Genomic DNA, 15,393 nt, shown 5'->3' with positions numbered 1-15,393 from the left:
ACCCCGATCCCCCGCCTTGACCCTAGGCCAGACCTCACTGCCATGCTCCTCCACGTGCCTTCACCCATTTCGTTTCCCATAGTGTTTTCCTAGATTATATTTTTCAAAAAACCTTTTTGTTAAGTAGCCAAATATCAAAAAAAAAAAAAAAAAAAAAAAAAAGTAAAAAAATCACTTATTTTTCAAGAAATTTTTTTAGGAAAACATCTTCCATAGAAAACATTTTCAAGTGTTCCAATCCTAATCAAAGTAAAATCAGTTAAATGTAACATCAAACTCTCTGAAAGCAACATAAAGAATCGGACCCATCATTAGCACAATTATACGAGTGGGCAGACATGCCAGTTTTACAATGAAAAATTTGGTGGATTATTATTAGTTTTTTCCCTTTAGTTTTGAGGACTTAATAAAAGTTATTTACGTCACTTGCACTATTCATAAATCATATGCTTCTTCTGCTAAGTTGCCTAAGATAAATCATGGTAGATCTAGAAAAACATTGAAAAGATATATTCCCCTTACTGATTTAATAAGACGCTATTACTAATTTGGAAGATAAACAATTTTCATTAGATTAAGAAGATGATGGCTTTAATTGAATTGATTTTTAATAAAGATATTTTATGTCGAAAATGTTTCACCGGAAGCCAAACAAAGTTGTCTGCTTTCATTTTTTAAGGAAGAAGAGTCTTAGCCTTGTAGGTTTCCTTTGTCTCCTGTGGGCTGTGGCCTCATGTCATGTTGTGTGCTTCAAAGCCACATTTTGTAGTGGAAAAATATATATACTCAAAATCGTCTCTTTATGTCAAGCCAAAATATATCTAGATAATATGTTTTTATATATTAATTTTTGTTATACTGCAATTAATTAATGTATCTTTATATATGCTTCAACATTTATTTAATTGTAATTAATAGGGCGAATAAGTTTTTTATATTTATGCTGCCGACCTCAAGTTCATGTGATTTCATGGCACAAGTTTCATCGACATTACCGCCAACTTTTTTCCTTTCAATCTATGATCCATGTGATATATGATAAGGGTGTGGCATTAAGTAGGCCACTGTCTGTCCATAATTGCGATCCCATTACGCAAAAGAATTTCTGGCCACATTGTCTAATAGTTATGCATATGGTAGCATCGTACTTTTTGTTGAGTTACCAATAAGAGTATCAATTATAATGGTCTCCATTTTGATATGATGTGCCTTTAGCATATATATGGACCAGCAATATGTAAAAGGGCCACTTATTAATTTGACAGCCGATTGATTGTAAGAGTTATGGAAAAATATCATTAAAGGCTATAGTTACAAGGGATCTTTTCTTCAAGAGTGAAAAGCAATTAAGTAACACATGTATTACTTATTTGCTACAATTGATTAAATTATACTAAAGGGGTACGATGGGTGTTTGACTAAACTTATAAGTTGGTCAAACTAGCGAATGTATCTCGTATTAAAACTTAAATGACGGAATTAAAGATTAGTTTGACGGAATTTAACTCATCACATACACTAATAACTTAAATTTTGTTTTACTAACAATAATTTTTAAAGGAAACTTGCTTTATTTTTCATGTTTCTAGCTAATAAGACTAATTGTAAATGATCATCTCACTAAAATAACAAAAATTAGCACGATGACCATGGTTATATGTCATCACTAAATAGTATTTTTTCGTCGTTGAATCTATTTAGTGACGGATCAACTTTGCCTCCGCCACTAATATGCTCGTAGCTAACTTCTCCCAGACAAGAAAAAGTTAAACTCTTGAACATATAATTCCCCAAAAATTACTAGCATAATCGACTTTTGGAAATAGAGGTCAGAGCACCTCTTAGGCTCAGTGATCAGTCTTGTCTTTAGTCTAGATCATAAAAGAAAAATTGAGATATATATTTGATGGAGTGATGAAAAGGATAGTCACTTTAAATATAACAAATTAAAGTGAGTTTCAAATTGACAAGAGGAACTAGCTAGCAAAGTTTTGGGGATAGATGAGTTGCACCTATAGGCTATAGTGAAAAAAGAAAAGCATAAAGGGAATTGATGTTGATACTCCATGTGATAATCAGAGAGGCACATGCAAATACCAAAGTATCACTTAAAAAAGAACACTTTTTTCATCTTTTCTTGAAGTGTTTTTTCCTCACCTTCTCCCCACACCCCCAAGAAATTAATTGGTGGTGTGACAATATATCCTTATCTTATCACTTTCCAAGTTCTTTTTAATATTTATATTCCTCAATGAACTTGGTCACATCAAAATTTTGGCTTAGGGACCGTTTTCGTTTATATCTTGTTTCTAGAATTTAATAAATCTCTCCTTATATGAGTTTCATGTAATAATTGTGGCTTACTATATAGAGCTAAATGTGAATCCAGAATTTACAATGCAGATTCAGAATGAGAATAACATCATAATGTTTTACGTTTTAATTATTTTTAAGTATGTACGGATAGTCAATAAGATTTATATAGATAATCCCAACTTAGTTTGTTTGGCAATGAGACATAGTAATAGTAATTGTTATAATATGAGTAAAAAATAATGGGTTCAATTGATTCGCAAAATTCGCTCGTTATTGGTCTTACTTTGATATTTGTAGGATCAAAGTATATGTTTTCCACTTCGGAATGTAACATTAATTTAAAGTTAAGCATTAAATTCTTACACCAAATCCTAGTATTTCTAGAACATAATGACAACTATTAGATGTCGGCACAATTATATGTAACTTCATATAAAATATTATACTCCTACAAATCTAATAATTTCCACAAATAATAAATAAACTAAGTTCTTATTTATAGATACTTTATTCTGTTTGTAAATCGAAGTATAGAGATATGGTTGAGATGAGAACACTATACTATGATGTTTCCTTCCATTTTAATCTGACAATTTTAAACATTATACTATGCTAAAGATAAAAGAAAGATAACAAATAAGATATTATTCCCAAATCGAATATGTAGTTGAAAATCAAACCAAGAACGTATCCAAAGGCCAAGACAGGACCCTCAAAATAAAATGTCCAGGAGAAAATTTAAAAAGCCTCCCTTTTTCTTTTCTTTTCTATTCTTTATTCCAATTTAACCAACTAGGAGTAATGTCTTCCATTCCCCACTTAAAAAGATTACAAGTACAACCTAACCAAAAAGTTGCCTTTTTCTTAACTTCTCTTTTATCCATTTTCCAAACAATTACACATATAATAAATATATCTCGATTTTTCTATGTTAATACTGTACATTAATTTTATACTGTCAAATTACTTAAATAATATTAATTTCTATGTCTTATCATGTATCATACTTTCATTTTTAATATGACCTAAAGAATTTCATACTTCCTTATAAAGTTAATTTTAAACTTTCTATTTTTTCTTTATTGAGAGATGATTTTTGGTCACATAATCGTCTAAGGTTTTTTTAGATAACATTTCAAAAGTCTTTATTTTTTTTTAAAACTCCGTGCTCAGTCAAATATCACAAATATAAATTGGGACGCGGAGAGACTACCACATATAACGCAGATAATTGAATTAGTAACTTAAAAAATAAGACAAGTTGATTTCCTGCTACATGATGTTAAAATACACTAATACAAATTCATACACTAACAACATATATAACTAAAATCCTTTATAAATAGCAATACATCAAGATTCATCTTTCTGACCAGTTCCTTATTCAAGATATGGCCTTCCAATTCAAGAACCAAAACCCTAAACAAACTCACCACAATATGTCATCTATATACTCTAGCCCATTCAACCAAATGGAAAACCCTGCCTTATTATCATTACTCCAACGTAGTACCACAAATCATCATCATCATCAGAATCATCACAATTATAGTAGTAAAAATAATACAGAAACCAAGAAAAGTAGAAAATCCTCAAGTAGTGGTGGTGGCATTCTTCGCATGTTTAAACTTCTTCCCATGTTAACAACTGGTTGCAAAATGGTAGCCTTATTAGGTCGTCCAAGAAAGCCAATGTTAACTGATAAAGCAACCACAGGTACTTTATTTGGTTACAAAAAAGGCAGAGTTAGTCTAGCTATTCAAGAAGATCCACACCGTCTTCCCATTTTCGTGATCGAGTTACCAATGCTCACCGGAGTTTTTCACAAAGAAATGGGATCAGATATAGTAAGATTGGCACTTGAGAGTGAAACAAAGACACCTAAGAAGAAAGTGTTGGAGGAGTTTGTTTGGGCTGTTTATTGTAATGGTAGGAAATTTGGGTATTCTATAAGGAGGAAAAATATGACTGATGATGAAGTTCATGTGATGCAATTATTGAGAGGAGTTTCAATGGGTGCAGGCGTTCTTCCTTGTCCACCTGATCAAAAAGAGAGTGCTGCTGATGGAGAAATGACTTATATGAGAGTAAGATTTGATAGGGTTGTTGGATCAAAAGATTCAGAAGCTTTTTACATGATAAATCCTGATGGTGCATCTGGTCAAGAATTGAGTATTTTCTTTGTTAGAGTTCATTGAAAATTTAAAGAATATTTTGTATGATATATCACCAAGGAGTTAGTGTAATGGGATAGTTCGGATTCCTTCGTTAGGTCTCGAATTTGAGCTCTGATAATGAAAAACATAACTTCTTAATAGGAAACACTTTAAGTTCCTTTATGAGGATTCTAAACGTAAATGCAAATTAGTCGAGTTAGTGGTTCGTACAATATAACCCTTGAAGGTTTAGGTAATTAAGAGGGAAAGTCAAATTCCTTTTCCCTCTATTTTGTTTCTAGAGTTACTAGAATATCTAGAACACAAGGTGATATAAATTGGTTTGACTTGTATTTGCTTCGAAAAGAGAGGGAAAAAATACTTTATCTAGAATGCTACTTCAGTTAAATTTTTTTATATGGAAAATTTGCAGTTTTCGTGTTTAACGTATATAATACTTCAAAAAAACTTAGGTGCACCGATTGTGAAAATTGATGGCATGGAATTATTGAAACTTGGAAAGGTTACTGAAAATGAAAAACAAAGAAACATCAATTCTCGTTAGAAGTTCAGGTACATTATTGTATCTGTTAGGTTCATTTAAGCCAACTATAATAAGTACTCTTGCATCCTTAACCAGAGATTTTAGATTCGAGCCTTCATTTTAGAGTCTTGTTTGTTAGGGAGGGCTTAGCTTTCCGACGTTAATCCGGATTTAACATTAAAGACCGATGCAGGTACCGAACGGTTGAAAAACCAAAAAAAAAAAGGTTTATCTAAGGCATATTTTGAAAAGTAACTGCACAAAAGATGAGCAACCGTCTGTTTTTTGTTTTTAATTTTGTTGCTTTCTTTTGTTTCGTGTGCTTGTTTTCTTTTCTTATGTTTTTTTTCTATATAAGTTGCCCAAAATTGCCGAATGAGTTATCCTGCAAATTTGACTAATCGCAACATCTTCATTGATATTACTACTAATTTAATGCCAAAAGTGCTTCCTTCCTAGCAGTATCCAGCATAAGGCTCATAATCTCGCCCTCTCACAGCAACAAGAGAAAAGGTAGAAAAAACTGCAGCATCTATGAGAAAATTTTATATTTTAGAACTTGTTTTAAAGACTTACCATCAGAGGCAAATCTAGGAAAATTTAGATTGCTTCGAAAAGAGAGGAAAAAAATACTTTATCTAGATTGCTACCTTCAGTTAAATTTTTTATATGGAAAATTTGCAGTTTTCGTGTTTAACGTATATAATACTTCAAAAAAACTTAGGTGCACCGATTGTGAAATTGATGGCATGGATTTATTGAAACTTGGAAAGGTTACTGAAAATGAAGAACAAAGAAACATCAATTCTCGTTAGAAGTTCAGGTACATGACTGTGTCGGTTAGGTTCATTTAAGCCAACTACCAAGAGTTACAATTTAGTGATAAATATTTTTTCATCATTAACCATAGATTTCGAGTCTTGGTCGTCTTTGTTAGGAAATATTTATAGGTTTACTTTAGGTCTTACTATTCCTAGCTAGAAGTCTTTCAAATTTGTTAGAGCTTTTGTCTGTGTCAGTAAAAAAAAATATAGAAAATTCTTAGTGGTAAGAAAATTTTCTTCTTAAGTTTTATATAATATTGGATTGAGATAGAGTTTAAATGGAGTAACATGAACAATTCATATGACCGACCCAAACATAATTGAAATTGAAACGTACGTAATTATTGTTATTGTTTTCTCTTAAATGAGTTTGTGATTTCATTTAATTAAATTACGACTGTGCCCTTCTTTCACCTGTGAATCCAAAATATTGGCTTTATCTCTATTCCGAGCTAGGCCCAGGGGCTGATTCACCTTTACGATAGTACAGGTGGAAAATTAAAAAAATTATGAAAATATATGTATATGTATTAGTACGTAATTAAGTTCTCATATTGTCTCAAAAGAGCAATGAGCTATATATACCATGCATGCACTGACTTAAAATTACAGATATACCTTGGTGTGGTCACTATTTTAATCTTTAAATGCATTGTCCAAATTCAACACCAAAATATCAAGGTCGATTGTATTTAATTGCCAAAGGTTCACGTTCACATCCTCTTACATATCAACCTTGTGTTATGTAAGTTGTACTAAATCTTTGGCATATTTTGTTGAAAAGAAAGTGAATAGTATCTCAACAGAGTAGTCTCTCTCATTAGTTAGTTAAAAACAATTTAAACATAAAATTTATTACCTTTTAATTATACAACTTTAATTATAAAAAGAATTACTACCTTCATCCAAAATATAGCCATTTTACATTCTTTAAACATAAACATGTGATGTCGAGAACACAAATGAATTAATGAACATATTACAAGTATTCTCTATTTCACCTAGTCTAATATGTACACAAGTTCTTTCGTATTTTCTTGCTTTATGATCTTATACACAAGTCCTGCAGTTGAAAACACAAGCACTTCTGTTTTCAGATCCAAGGAACAAATTACTATTGGGATTGTTTGAGGAACCAGCTGCAAGTGAACTGGGATTCAGCTCCGGCAAAGAAATACAAGGAAGTATTTCGAGTGTAGAACGGGGAGAGTGGTAAGATGCTCCTCCATAGTCACAGGTTACAGAATGTGATCGATGGCTTGTTTCACTGAAACAGAAACACAAGTTCCCTTTGCATAAGATAAGCATCATGGTCAATGGAGACAACTCAAACAAATTGATTGGAACAATCGATGTTAATATAACAACAGCAAAAAAAACCAAGTGTAATGGCACAAGTGAGGTCTGGGGAGGGTTGTGTGTACGTAGACCTTACCCCCACCTTGAAAGTATAGAGATTGTTTCTGATAGATCCTCGGCTCACGAAAGACGAAAAGAAAAGCAGTAGCACCAAGCAGTAACAACAACAAGATAGTATGAAAACAAAGCGAAAGGAACAACAAGTAATACGTACTAAAAAAAATCTAACAATAATAGAATTCAAGACTACCACTAAAACTCTTGACTACCTACTATCGGTCTACCCTGATTCTTGATCTCCACACCTTCCTATCAAGGATCATGTCCTCGGTAAGCTGAAGTAACGCTATATCTTGCCTAATCACTCCTCCCCAATACTTCTTTCACCTACCTCTACCTCTTCTCCCCCCCTCCAGCACCAACCTCTCAGGAGCATCTGTGTTCATCCTCTTCACATGCCCAAACCATTTAATCCTAGCTTCCCGCATCTTGTCCTCCACCGGAGACACTCCCACTCTGACCCGAATAAGGATAGTAGATAATTTCATATAATGCAGCCTCTTGACAAAAACCAATCATTTACAGAAAGAAAAAGAAAAGGACTCGAAAAATCACTATTACCCGTTATATAGAGATTTTGGTTGCCTAGATGATGTTCCTGGTGAAAGTAGATTAAGTTCCTTAGTAAGGTTTGTTGGGTCTTTTGCACTCTGCAAAATATCATGAAAAGCTAATGAATTGAAACCACTTGAATAACACTATTTAAGTGTTATTAACAGAAAATGAATGAAGTCTAACTATGATGAAAAGAAAACAATCAAACTAATAAAAGCTCGAGAAACAAAAGAGAAATCAATACCAAATACCGATATTTTAAACATGAATCAGCTTGTAAAACTCACATGTAATTTCATCCTAGAGAAATCTTCAAAGCAACCTGAAATAGTAGCACTATGCTCACGTAAACTAGTATTACTTAAGAAAGAATGCTCAAGTAGCATCAGAGCTGTTGGCCGGTCTGCAGGTTTTCTCTGAAAGCAGCACCTGAGGAAATCCTTTCCTTCCGAAGATAACGTTTCTGGTACAGGTGGTGATTTGTTCAGTGCACTGAACATAGCTTTCACCTAAAACGTGACAAAAAACCAGACACGGTTTCTTCAGACATCACTACTGGAATAACTAAAAATTGGACTTCCAGCCTCTTCATTGAGATCGGGCCAGTTGACCATGATTATATCGTCTCAGGCTATGAAGCTATTATTATGTGGCAACTTAATGGCTCAAAGTTTATTAACACAGCTTACCCCGTCTAATCCACTCCAAGGAGGCTCTCCAGTGTACATCTCAATGACAGTACAACCCAGACTCCATATATCAATAGCACAGGCAAGTTCTGGATTGTTATCTTTGCGTAACATAGCCTGCATTACCTGCACATAAGGAAAAGGAAAACCTTAAGAACAAGAAAAAGGAAACAGCTAGCCAGTATATAGAAAGTAGCTTCAGAATACCTCTGGAGCCAACCAGTGAGGGCTCCCTTTCAGAGATAGATCAGTTGCACATGCTGAGAGCTGAGAAATGAGAGAAGCAGAATCATAATAATGCATAAATGATAAATGACTGAAATAATTAATATGCAAGAAAGTTTACACTGGAACTAAAATCTAAACCAGCATGTAACACGTGATAGACAATTACGTCATCGACCAGCTACATCAAAGGCACATTTTCAAGGTCTGGTATATACTAAAGCATGTTACATCACTTCCTCCACAAGAGATGTTATATGACTATATTTGGAGTTTCATGTGCTTGTTTCAAATGTAGTTGCTCCTCATTGTTCGCATTATTGATCATACAATTTGTCCCTTAATTATATCCTGGTGATTGTATAACCGTATCAGATTGCTTTATCAAGTATAATGTCCACTGGACATTTGAAATGAAATTGGTTGAGGAGTGAGGATAACATATTTGAATGTTAACATCAAGTAAAGTATTCAGTCCCTCCCTCCCCCAAACTCTGTTGAAAATATAAACAAGATCGATTTCAAGTACATGAATATACTTAGTTCATGTGTTAGGAAATTAATGAAGATAGCATATATGATTTGGTTCATGAACTAGGGAGATATTCTAAGAATAAATAAGATAGACGTATTAGACTAGGTACGTGTTAGAAAAGTTCTATAAATACCTAGGCATTATAGCCATTTTATGTAAGCAAGTTGAGTGAACTAAAGAAGAAAAGGAATTTGAGTGATTTGAGAGTGCTCCTCCTCCCAAAAATCTCTAACAGACTCTTCTCTGATATAGTCCCCACCAGCCAAAGGGCCCAACAGTGTCTTTTCCCTCTTTCATCCTTAGTGACAACCCGAAACCTCACCGTTACAGGTGGAGAGCCTTTCCACTAGGATACCCCCCCCCCTCTTCTTTACAGTTCACTTCTTCCATAGGGGAAAGGAAGGAGGTGACGACTTTGTTATGGATATCGAACCATGGTAACAAAGGTTATTAGAATTTCCATTGTTTAATATCTTAACTTTAAGATCACTCTATTATGTATTCTCCTAATGTTGCTGCTTGTATTACTTTGGAGTAGAAAAAGGTTTTTTCTTTTTTTATTTCCTAAAGGATCCGGTCACCCCAGTTGCAATTACGCCTCATCCAAAATGATTAATGATGGAGAAACAGAGGGAAAGCAGAAATAAGAAAGCATTCAAAACTGGTAACCTTAATAGCTGAAACATGTAACTCATTTCATACTACATATAGGAGTTCACAAGAGAACTCAAACATTACAACAAAGTAAAGAAAGATTTATCATATTCTATTAAGATTTAGAAATTTCCAGACGTACATGTTTTGCTAATCCGAAGTCCGCAAGCTTGACAACTCCCCATGCGTCAACAAGCAAATTTGCCCCCTTAATGTCCCTACTCAACAAAACCATCCAAATGCATTAGAGTTCGGATCATATCAGCGAACCAGATAAAGCATTCATTCCAGTCAATAAGATAAGAATCCAATGAAATTCCTCAATCATATCCTAAATAAAAAATAAAAACTGAGAGTATGGGCATCTTTGCTTTTTAGGCTTTAGTATCCTGTAAATGGATCATTAATATTGACTAACATTATCACATTCATTAAACCAGGCATTTACCTGTGTATTGTCTTAGTGCTATGCAAGTAAGCCAGCCCTGATACTATATGTCGTGTAAAATTTCGAACTATCGACTCTGTCATAGCTCCGCCATGTTCCCGGACATACTTATTAATTGATCCTGGGTGAACATATTCCAGATATATGCAAAAGGTATCTTCCATCTGAACAGCCAGTAAATGTTATCCATTAAAACGTTCTAAAGAGATATTCAAGTAGGTGGTGTATGAAGTATGAAAGAACATCTTCTTACTGTTTCACTTCCGTAATATTGAACAATGTTTGGGTGCTTTAACTGCCGGAGCACTCTTATTTCCTGATAGTTAAGACAAAATCAGCAAAATAAATGTATCTTAGCTAAATATATTTCTTTATACCATATCTCATAGCATTAACTGGTGAAAAGCACTTTTATAGCATTTGTTATTCCATAATAAAAGTTCAACATTTCAGTGTGACATAATACCAAAAATTATGCATAAGCAAGTAGAATGAGAATCACTGCCATTTGAAAAGTCAATTCTCTGACTCCAAATAAAATTTGTGTGTTCCAGATAGTATGCTTAAATTTAAAGTTCAGTTTACTTTTGGCCTCTAAAATATTTTTTTCTGGCCATGTTTCTCGTATTTTACAATGTAACGTCCAATTTTAGGTTTGTATGCTATATGAAGGACATTAGGACTAACCTGTTCTAGCTGCTTTATACATTCAGCAGATTTAGGGTCATCTGGATTGAGATCGACTTCTTTCATCGCACACAGAGCACCAGTTTCACTATAAGAAGAGAAAAGGCAATGTTAAACTGACAGCCAAAGTAGGAACTAGCAAAAAAAGCCAACTTTGATAAATACCGATTAGTAGCTTCATATACACTTCCATAAGTACCACGCCCTAAAAGTCGCCCCTTTTGCCATTGACCTTTCACTGATTGAACATCTGGTTGATCCATATTGTTATGGCTGGTAGATAATTGTGGCTGTTGTGAAGCTCCAGGTGGAAGTGGTAGAGGGTGCACATTATTGCTTTCAGGCCAACCCACTGGACTTTCTGGAAGTGATTTGTGATGTGAATGCACAGCACCATTTTGGTGATTCCAAGTTCTGTTGACTGGATTCCGTAGAGTCGGGCTACTAAGGGGAGAATGATCAGCGCTTTGTGTATCCCTTGCACTTGAAAGTTGGATAGGACAACCTGCTCGTCTATCCAAAGAAATGTCTGAAGGTGATGATGCATGATGAAATGTAGGACGGAAAAGGTCTACTGAGTTATATCGTTTTGGGCTAAGATTCGGACTTGTAAAACCGCTGCCTGGAGCACTTCTAGCGGAGACATTAAGTCTGAAATTCTCTTCAACATCTTCAGCATTCTGATCCTGGGTGAAACATCTACGGCGATAAGTTGGAGGAGATGATCTTCTATGCACAGGATTTGTCATCTGAACTGGAGTTTGATAAGAAGGATCCCTGCAACATACAGCGGGTTCACATTCTGCATCGCGAATATGTTTGACAAACTTGTAATTTGGTTTGTTTTTACAAAATCATCATTTCCAAGTTAAAGTGTTGCTATCTAAAGACAGTCGGCAGCCTCCATCATTTGCTATTTGGCCTTTTATTAGCCAGGGGGAGGGGGTACTGATCATTTCCGATTAATTGTTCTACCAAGAGACGTCAAGCACAAGGGATCAAGAATTTTATTAATTCGGTTCGACAGGAAACACCAAACCAATGCCTTTGAAGCTGTTAAACCAGCTACTTTCCATCATAAATATTGTTGTCAAAGACATATTAGCATCACAACCTTCACTATGATAAATCTATCAGATGTAAGTTGCCACAAGTACAAATGTGGTGCATGAGCAGATTCAAACACCAACCAATAACCTACAACATGCCCTCGACATAATGCTGGCAAGGATAAAGTGAAAAAACTTCTTAACTCCGCCTACCTGAGTTTAATATAGCTAACGATATCCGGAAAAGAATATGATGATTTTAATAAACTGACACTAGTGCAAAAACTGTTAATATATGATAATCCTCTAAGCATTGGAAGTGTCTTATTTGTCTTATCAGACATTATTTACTAGTATTAGAAAGGGAAAATTGGTTCAAGTAGAATTGAGTGAACATAACAACTAGGAAGGTGTTTAGATAAGCTTATAAGTTGATCAAATCGGTTTGTGTGATCAAATCGGTTTATCGACACGGTTAGTAGCATCAAAAGTGTGCGTATAAGCTAAGTTGCTCGGACTCTTCACTTTCAGTGCCGCACCCATGTCGACATGACGTCGGTGTGGGTGTGGGATCCCTACCGAATCTGGTCAACCGTTTTTGAGTACTTTGACCAAAATCGACGGAGAAATTCAGGATATATACAATAATTTCTGAAATCAAAACAAAAGTTAGGGTGAAATTGAAGAAAATGGAATACCTTGTATATAGAAATTTCTATGTTAGTCTTTTTCCTTTTATCTACTTGAATTCTCCTCTTGATCAATATTTTTTATTCTTGGAATACCTTGTAAGTTTTTCACACAGTGTCTCATAATTTAGACATATTTTTATAACTCTATTTTTAGATATTTAAATTATTTTAGTTGAATCCCCGCACTCGTATCCGTACTTGGATGTGCATCCCGAAATCTGAAAATTTAGATCATGAAGGATCCGTCATCTATATTTGCACCCATATTGGACACCCGCACCCGAGTCCGAATAATTTAGCTTATAAGTCAAAATTCAGTCAAAAGTCAACTTATGACATTCCAGCCTATAATCCTTTTGGTTAGACTAAGATTTTTACATCCTTAATACTATATTTTATTAACTCCGAAATGCCCTCTTCAAAACAAAACCCCAAACTTTCGCCCCATTCTTTTTGTATGGATTTTTTGTAAATAACATTAAGGATATTATAGTCATTTTAACAGTTTTTCTTCAATATCTATCCACACATATAATTCAGTGAATTGATTGATGGAAATTGAAAACCTTTGCTCATCAAAAGCAAAAATAGTGAACAGAAATTAAAAGAAGTGACCTTATGACAGCAGGAATAGAAGCATCCCCCTGGACTCTGGTAAGCAAATTCTGTTTTGGAGCAGTATTGAGCTCAGGAAGCGGCAAAGGTTGAGGTCCGGCTGATTTGGACCAGTGACAAGGCTGCTGACAGGACCGAGACTCTGAATTCTTGTAGTTATCAGGAGAAACTGGCATAGATTTCGAACGTTCATCCATTACCAAAGGATGAAAATTCGGGTGTTGCAAATCAACCTCATCATCACCAACATGTCTCAATTTCCGCACCCGAGTAAGCCGTCTTCCACCTCCATAAATTTTTCTGGCGTTAGTAGACTCAGAAGGAGAAGTAGAAGTAGAAGAACTGGAAAAGAGTGAAAATGCTTTCCTTGAAAATGGCATTTCAATTCAGTGGATTCAGAATGAGTATAATAGATGTACTTATGAATCGAGCCGAAAACAATCAATATGCTTCTAGTACTAAAGACATGTCAAGAATTGCTTGTGGGGTTGTGGGATTTAGGCCATTGAAACTCCTCAAGAATGGTTGGTTGATGGGATTGTGAGGTGTTAAAGGGTAGGTGGTAGTAGTGTTGTTCAAGAAACTATAGAGTCGTCTCTAGCAGGCACATTTACTAGGAAAATTCATTCTTGTTTTTGTCAAATGTTTGAATTTGTAAGTATACTTGGATGCAATTAGAAGTCAGAAACACGATGTCTTGTTTTGTTTCTTTTTGGTATAAAGTCAATTTGTCAGTAAAAGTATACTATTTGTGTACGTGTATGAACATAGAAAAGAGAAATTATTTCCATTCTACGATGTCAAGGTTGACAAGTACAAATCGCCGTGTGAAAATAGAAAATCTCACACGTACTACTTTATAAAACGACATCATGTCAGTGAAGTCAGCAAAGTCATGAGTCACCCTTGTTGAATAGTCCAACAAACCATATTGTACGGATTGTATATTTTTTAAGAATATTGCTTAAGGGGAGTATTATTTTGTTTATTAAGTATCAGTTAAAAGAAGAACTAGTCGTTGCAGCTAGTTAGTTAGCTTTAGCTGGACGTGGGACGCATGCTCAATACTAGGAGCTACAAATGAAAACGATAAATCGCATCAACCCGATAATTCGAGTCAAATCAAGAAAAAAATCTGATTATGATTTGGTTTGATTTGATTTGGTATTGGAAAAAAAAATCCGACCATATTTGATTTTGTTTCGTTTTAACTAAAAAAGTCAAACCGAAACAAAACAAACCCGACATTTTATGTATAGAAGTTTTAAATATATTTAATACATAAAAATATTTATGGTAGTGTAGTTTATAAATATTTTTTAAGTTTTTTCATAGTTTTATCTTTTAACGTATTATTTCAAGTTTGGGCTTATAATTTTTGGATGCTCCAGTAAGTTTTATAGTTCATAAATGTTAGTAACTCAAATAAATCCTAAACCAAAATCAAATCAATACTAATGCTAATAAAAAATATTCAATTCAATTGTACTATGAATGAAAATAGTGTTGGATATCTATTTTTTAGTTTTTCTATGGTTTAGATAAAATGTACGTACAACTTATTTTTCGTTTAGTGGTTAGTCATGTAAATAATAGTACTTATTAGTCATAATTTTAAATTATGTTTGTTTTCGTTATGGCTTATTAATAATATTTATTTTATGCGATTTTATTATCTTTTTTGTTGAATATTTTAGTATAATGCCGTAACTCATCTCATATTTATATTATTTTATTAAAAAACACTTTATATAGTTCTGTCTTACTAGGATTAAAGAAATATTTGGAGCACAAATTTTACGTTTTGTGCTATGAAGACTTTATGAAATAAAAAATCGAAAAAACCCGGAAACCCGAAAAAGTCGAGAAAAACCGACCCCTACTCTACTGAATACTATATATGGACAAGATCCAAATTTGATGTTTCTAGCACGTTTTTGGGTCGAATAACACTTTGTTGATGTTCAAAGAATTCTCATAGGTAA

General features: G+C 34.0%; 2 protein-coding genes across 3 annotated transcripts; one reads left to right on the top strand and one right to left on the bottom strand.

Moving 5' to 3' along the window:
* Nucleotides 1–3,643: 3,643 nt before the first annotated feature.
* Nucleotides 3,644–4,891, top strand: LOC107794143 (protein MIZU-KUSSEI 1-like). The gene has a single exon (XM_016616608.1). The coding sequence runs from the start codon at nt 3,708–3,710 to the stop codon at nt 4,512–4,514; it is 807 nt and encodes a 268-aa protein (XP_016472094.1). The 5' UTR covers nt 3,644–3,707; the 3' UTR covers nt 4,515–4,891.
* Nucleotides 4,892–6,743: 1,852 nt separating this feature from the next.
* On the bottom strand, nt 6,744–14,154 carry LOC107794142 (mitogen-activated protein kinase kinase kinase 5). 2 transcript variants are annotated; one of them, XM_016616606.2, is made up of 11 exons: nt 13,409–14,152; nt 11,218–11,829; nt 11,053–11,140; nt 10,619–10,681; nt 10,366–10,529; nt 10,060–10,135; nt 8,711–8,770; nt 8,504–8,629; nt 8,102–8,323; nt 7,821–7,909; nt 6,744–7,107 (listed from the first exon to the last, which is right to left on the bottom strand). In XM_016616606.2, exons 1-11 carry the CDS (start codon nt 13,786–13,788, stop codon nt 6,891–6,893), a joined length of 2,097 nt encoding a protein of 698 aa, XP_016472092.1. In that variant the 5' UTR covers nt 13,789–14,152; the 3' UTR covers nt 6,744–6,890. The 2 variants fall into 2 exon arrangements, with proteins under 2 accessions (XP_016472092.1, XP_016472093.1); XM_016616607.2 differs by lacking the exon at nt 7,821–7,909 and having other exon boundaries at nt 13,409–14,154.
* Between the last annotated feature and the right edge of the window lie 1,239 nt (nt 14,155–15,393).

The sequence above is a fragment of the Nicotiana tabacum genome, chromosome 15, assembly GCF_000715075.1.
Source record: "Nicotiana tabacum cultivar K326 chromosome 15, ASM71507v2, whole genome shotgun sequence".
In the NCBI taxonomy this organism is placed as follows: domain Eukaryota; kingdom Viridiplantae; phylum Streptophyta; class Magnoliopsida; order Solanales; family Solanaceae; genus Nicotiana; species Nicotiana tabacum.
The sequence above is the reverse complement of the archived record's forward strand: the minus strand, read 5'-3'. Positions and strand labels throughout refer to the sequence as shown.